This window comes from Carlito syrichta, unplaced genomic scaffold (genome assembly GCF_000164805.1).
Source record: "Carlito syrichta isolate Samal-C Ts95f unplaced genomic scaffold, Tarsius_syrichta-2.0.1 Scaffold315647, whole genome shotgun sequence".
In the NCBI taxonomy this organism is placed as follows: Eukaryota; Metazoa; Chordata; class Mammalia; order Primates; family Tarsiidae; genus Carlito; species Carlito syrichta.
In genome coordinates, this window is record NW_007259743.1 from 231,444 (window position 1) to 237,636 (window position 6,193).

At 41.7% G+C, this 6,193-nt stretch overlaps 1 protein-coding gene across 1 annotated transcript in view; it reads right to left on the reverse strand.

Moving 5' to 3' along the window:
* LOC103275713 (olfactory receptor 5B12-like) overlaps positions 1–3,199 on the reverse strand; it is a 7,691-nt gene extending 4,492 nt beyond the window's left edge. The window contains 3 exon segments of the mRNA XM_008073111.1: positions 2,471–2,531; positions 2,533–2,611; positions 2,614–3,199. Coding sequence (XP_008071302.1) covers positions 2,471–2,531; positions 2,533–2,611; positions 2,614–3,199 — 726 coding nt within the window.
* Between the last annotated feature and the right edge of the window lie 2,994 nt (positions 3,200–6,193).

Genomic DNA, 6,193 nt, shown 5'->3' on the forward strand with positions numbered 1-6,193 from the left:
CCTTCCTTATCTCAATGGCTCAACTTTCACCCCTAATCCTCCTTACTTCCCTCCTCCCTCCCGCTCTCAAGGCAAGCCACCCCTCACCGTCTGGCCTCCATTACCGCTTCACCATCCGTGAACTCTATACTTTAAATGGTATTTCCCAGGTAAAAGACTTAGATATACAATCGTGCCTCATTGACAACTGCACATCCATTTCTCTTTCTCTGGAAAAGGTACACGCACTCGATGACCCGGGTATCGCACTTGATGCATATGTCTGCCTAGTAGATGACCAAACCGATCCGAACTGCAAAAAATGGGCAGATCTCTATAGAGGTTGCCCCTACTGGTTATGTAAAATCCATTTCTCCAACCCTGACCTGGCCAGACATACCAACACTCCCTCCTATTTAATCCCTATATATTATCTCCCAAAACGAGCCACAGACGCTGGTAACCCACCATTCTTAGACTATGCTGGACTGGGGTCCGGTACCTGGTGCGCCGAGGTCCCCGCTTTTTCCACTATGTCTTTAAAATTCCAGATCCTCACAATCCTTTTTGGAATGCTCTCAGATACATTGGGGTCTACCCCGCTGACAACTACCACACAGCCACCAGTCTCTTGTCCATTTCACGCTCCACCTTCACTCCTTCCGTTAAAGTTTCTATCATGCAGCACGTAAAAAATCAGGAACAACAACTCAAAGAGGCCATTCAGCCCTTACTCCCTTCCTCAGAAGACCACCTCTCTTCACGGCCCTCTCAACACCTTCCCTCTTGGCTCACCATCCTAGAACACACTCTACGGTTCCTAAATCAAACATTCCCTGACCTCCCTTCTTCACAATGCTTCTTCTGTGCCTCTTTACAGTGACCCTTACCAGCAGCCATTCCCCTTCCAGCTTTTCCCAACTACACTCTCAACACGTCCGTCCATGGGGAAATTATAGTCAAACCCCATGTACCCCCCTGGGAAATAGCCTCTAATTCCTCCTACCTCTGTATCAACTCGCCACATGCCCCCTATAACAACACTCTTTGTTCGGCCTACACAAACCTCACAGAGGCCCACTTCCTGCTGCCTGGCCTATTTTTGTGGTGCAATGGCAGCCTCCTCTCCCGAGTTTCAAACCTAACTCATCCCTGCATAATTGTCACGTTGGTCCCTCAGCTCTCTTTATACTCCATGACCGACCTCCAGACACTTTTAACCCCCAGGCATTCACACAAAAGGGCCGTCTTCCTCCCGGTTATGGTTGGATTGTCCCTCGCATCTGCTTTCACCTCCCTCGGCCTGGCGGGAGGAGCTCTCAGCTACTCACTATGGGCAGTAGAAGACCTACAAAACAAAATCCAGATGGCGCTAGACACCACCTCAGAATCCATCGGGTCACTACGAAGACAAATAACTAGCTTAGCACAGGTAACCCTCCAAAACCGTAGAGCCCTAGACGTCTTAACAGTCGAAAAAGGAGGCACCTGCCTCTTTCTCCAGGAAGAATGCTGCTATTATGTCAATGAATCAAGGCTCATTGACTCAAATTAACAGTTGGTTTCCAAACTCCCTCCTCACGTGGCTTCTTCCTATCGTTACTCCAGTCGTTCTCCTTCTCGGCCTGTGTTCCTTTCTCCCTTGCATTATAAATTTTTTTCAATCTCAATTCCAAAAAATTCCAAATCAAACCATTAACCAGTTTCTTTTACAGAGTTACAACCTCCTACCCACCGAGGACCCAGGCCTCAACAACCCAAGCCTTACTGCCTCCTAAACCTTCTCGCCCCATTTTTCATTACAGATATGACTTTCAGGCCTTATTACCTCCAACTCAGGTTTTCAGCGTTCCTTGACCATCTTCTTCGTGACAAATGGCTCCTCCCTTTCCCGTGTCCACTTGACGACTGGCTGGACCAACTTGCATTCCTCTACCTCCAGGGCACCTTCCAAGACTTCCACCCCAGCGAAATTTTTTCTTTCAGTGCCTTCTTATGGGGCCTCATGTGGCTGGTTCTTTCACCCACCTCACCCAACAATGCCCTCCGCCAGCAGGAAGTAGCCAGACCGATCAACTCCACCCCTTTATCACTTAACCAAAGAGGTGGGAATGAAAGGCCCCAGCCAGCCACGAGGAACACGCCCCCTCCAAAGGCTAAGCCTAGGCGTGGCCCCCACCTAAAATGGCGCTCCCGCCTAAGAAGGCGCCCGGACAAACTAACATGGAGGCTCGGACAAGGCCTTCCGGGTTCTTCCACAACAAAGCCCACCATTCCCGCACCCACGAAAGCCCCTGCCAATCCCCAAATACCTTACCTGCCGACCAATAGGTAATCGACAGGTCGCTTTAAATTTCTATAAAACCTGCCATACCCCTGCCTCCATGCTGCAATCTGATTCTCAGGTTCTGTAGCCATGCGCTCATCCCCATTAAATCTCTTGGCCTTAAAGGGTGTTGAGTCTCACTGCGCGCCACCATCTTTCACCATAGAAGATGGAAACTGCTGTGAGGTGGGAAGTACAGGTGGAAAAGGCCTTCTGGCGCCCTTCAGATGGTGATAAATATAAACAGGTAGGAAATCAAGATTACCAGGATAGAAAAGAGAACATTGAATCCCACCACAAAAAAGCAACCATCTCACTGATGTAGGTGTCTGAACATGAGAGAGACAGGAGAGGAGGAGCATCACAGAAAAAGTGATCAACTATATTGGACCTACAGAAAGAAAGCCTGAAAGTGTTCGCAGTATGGTTGGAGGCATTCAGGAAACCACAGACATAGGAGCCTATGGCCAGAGAAGCACATACAGTTGTCGTCATGGTGGTAGTATAATGCAGCGGTGTACCCACTGCTACATAGTGATCATAGGCCATTAATGCCAAGAGGAAGCTTTCTACAGTGATAAAGGCTATAAAGAAGAAGAACTGGGTAACACAAGCATTGTATGACACAACTTTGTCTCCTGTTAAGAATCCTGCCATCACCTTGGGAGTGACAGCTGAGGAATAACCAAAGTCCACCAAGGAGAGATTACTGAGGAAAAAGTACATGGGGGTGTGGAGATGAGAGTCCAATAGAATCAGCCCAATTATCCCCAGGTTCCCAACCAGAGTGATGAGGTAGATGAACAAAAAGATGATAAAGAGTGGGATCTGAAGGTCTGGATCATCGGTTAACCCCACAAGAATGAACTCAGTCACCTCTGTATCGTTCTCCATCAGGAATGATGAGGCTTCCCTGTAGCAAAAAGGAGACAAAATCAGAACGATAAACAGAGGGAGGACTGCTGAGAAGAGTCAGCATGTCCATATGTGCCTTATTTCAGTATTGCGATTACTTGTTTCCAGGAATCCTGGATCCAAAACATGCCCATCACAACAAAATGCAACTTTAAATTATGAATAGTGTGCCCTTAGTAAAAAAAGATTTCGGTTTATGACTGTATCACCTTGAACACCCCCAATCTTGCTTAATAAAAGGGTTTTGGAGATAATGCATCCCAATCTCCTAATTTCATAGATTACTGAACTAAGGTACAGAATAGAAAAGATTCATACAAGATAAACAGGCTACTCACTAAAACAGGTAAAATGTGAAGCCGAGTCATTTTGAATCTGTCTTACCTCTTTGTCATAAATACTCATAAAAGAATATTTAATATTCTTTCAACCTTTTACTTTTAACCTAAGTGGGGCACAAGATAGTAACTCAATTAATTAACTGATTGAATGACTGATTGAGTGGTTAAACCTATCACTGGATGTCAATGTGAACATCTGGAAAACATGAAATTAGGAATCACACAGACTCACCAGTTTGCTTGGTTTTGTACTAATAACCTACATTCCCAGATATCAGTTGAATGACAAGAACTGGGCCCACAAATGCTTATAACTACTTCCAACCCCTTACAAATTTTCAAAAAGTTAAAAAAAAAAAAGAATGTGACTTTTTAATAGTACGATTCAATAAGCCAAATAAAGTTCAGGATATTGTTCTGTCCTTCATTCTCGCTACACACACTAATTTCGTATGATGCACCAGGTTGCATACTGATTGCAAAGATTACACTGATGCACAAGATACATCCCCCGACCTCAGGACACTTTGTGAGGCAGACATCTAAACTGATGAATATTATGTTTAGATCAGAATATTCTTATTCTCCATTCCCAAGAAGAGAGCATTGTTTTCTCATTTGCTCAGAATGGTGTAGTGGTTGTTGATCTCATTTACCCTGTAGTCCATCAGTCAGGCCATGACATAGTCATTAATAAATTGTGTGTTTAACATCAGGTAATTCTTTAGTGGCAAAATTAGAACTTGAGATCAGTTCCCACTCCAACAGAAAGTTGTGTGATGTAATTTTTATGCATCTTCATAATAGTGAATTTTGTAATGGGGGTTTAAGCCTGATTTCTTCCTCATGTATGAATCACCATTCCTTCTGTTTCCTTTTTAAATATATTATTATGGGTTTCCAGACAACAATGAAGTTTTATGTTGATACCCCATTTGATTCTCTCAACAATTCTAAGACTAGTCAAGATAACTAATATTATCATATTCCCTGAAAAAGAAAACAGAAATAAATAGTTTAAATAACTTGTTTGAAGTAATACAAGCTTATACTTTGCAAAACAGGGACTCAAGCCCTTCTTGTAACCTTTCTTTATGCAATATAAGTATACATGTTCTAATAGGAGCTCATTAGTGTTTAGACATACAGGTTGAGCATCCTTAATCTAAAAATTCAAAACCCAAAATGCTCCAAAGTCCAAAACTTTTTGAGCAGCAATATGATGCCACAAGTATAAAATTCCATACATAAGTACTTAACACAAACTTTGTTTCACGCACAAAATTATTCTATAAACTTACCTTAGGCTATTTGTATAAGGTATATATGAAACATAAATAAATTTTGTGTTTAGACTTGGGTTTCATTCCCAAGTTATTTCATTATGTGTATGCAAATGTTTTAAAATTCAAAAAAATAAAAAATTCCAAACACTTATTACCCCAACTATTTCAGACATGAGATACTCAAAACTCTATAGCCTCTGGATGTATGCAACAGATAAAAGAAATATTCAAGATATTCAAGCCAAATTTCTGAATAAGCCAAAGGAGAAATGGGTATTTCAATGCATTTTGCTTGTTACTTCTGCTCCTTCAACTTTATGCAGACAATAGATTTGATCTAGAAGCTTACCTTTCTCTGTGAGCCATACAGCATGCAAATCCAGCAACTTTGTATGTGAGTGTATCTCAAATCAGAAAATTAGTCCTTGACAAAAGGAAAACGTTTTTCTTGGAAACTCTTTTTAGTATTTGGCCAAAGTCTTAATGTTTTCTCAAAGCAGGGAGAAATTGAAGGGGAAAAAATGCTACTGACTTTGGAATTAGTTAACAGGAGCACTACTCCTATATTTGCTGATCTTTCTTCTTAGATAAGTTGCTTAACCCTCAGTATCTTAATCTATAAAAAGGAAATAATAAAAGGTAGCCCCAACAGCATCCAGCCTGAAGAGTCCTGCTATGAAAAGAGAATTATAGAATTCCTATAATGCCTTATACTTTATAAGGGATAATATCCATAACCAAAATCAACTTTACTCTTATTGAGATTTTTTATCCCCCTAGACATTCTTGTAGGATCTCAGTAATATATCAGTTTGGGGGAAGGTCACTGTTGCTGTTAGCTGATTATTAACAATCAAATGAATAAATGAATGGCCCAAGTGATTCTGGTTCTTGGACTGTTCCCTCTAATATGAAACCAGATGGAATCATGGGCACTTAAAAGATGGGAACCAAGAGGTAATTACATAGTCATGAAGCTCTCAGGAGACACACATACCATTAGGGCTACAAAACACTGTCTTTCACATAACAAGGAACCGGGTGATTAAGCTCTGCTTGTTGTGGGATCTAGTTCTACTTGTTGTGGGAGATCATGAGTGTATTTATGTTGCTTTCAGTAATTCTCTTTGAAAATGTATAAATCAAGCCACGGCGACCTCAACCTGACGCAAATATTAATATATAGGGATACAGGTTCTGACATTAAATAAGGCAAATGAACTTCAGGAATTAGTGCTTCCTTTAATTCACCTTAAATGTTTGAAAAATTGAGAAGAAATATTAATTAATTCAACTGTTTATTGATCCCAAATGAGTTTTAGCCATAGTGATCAGACCTGGGAGCA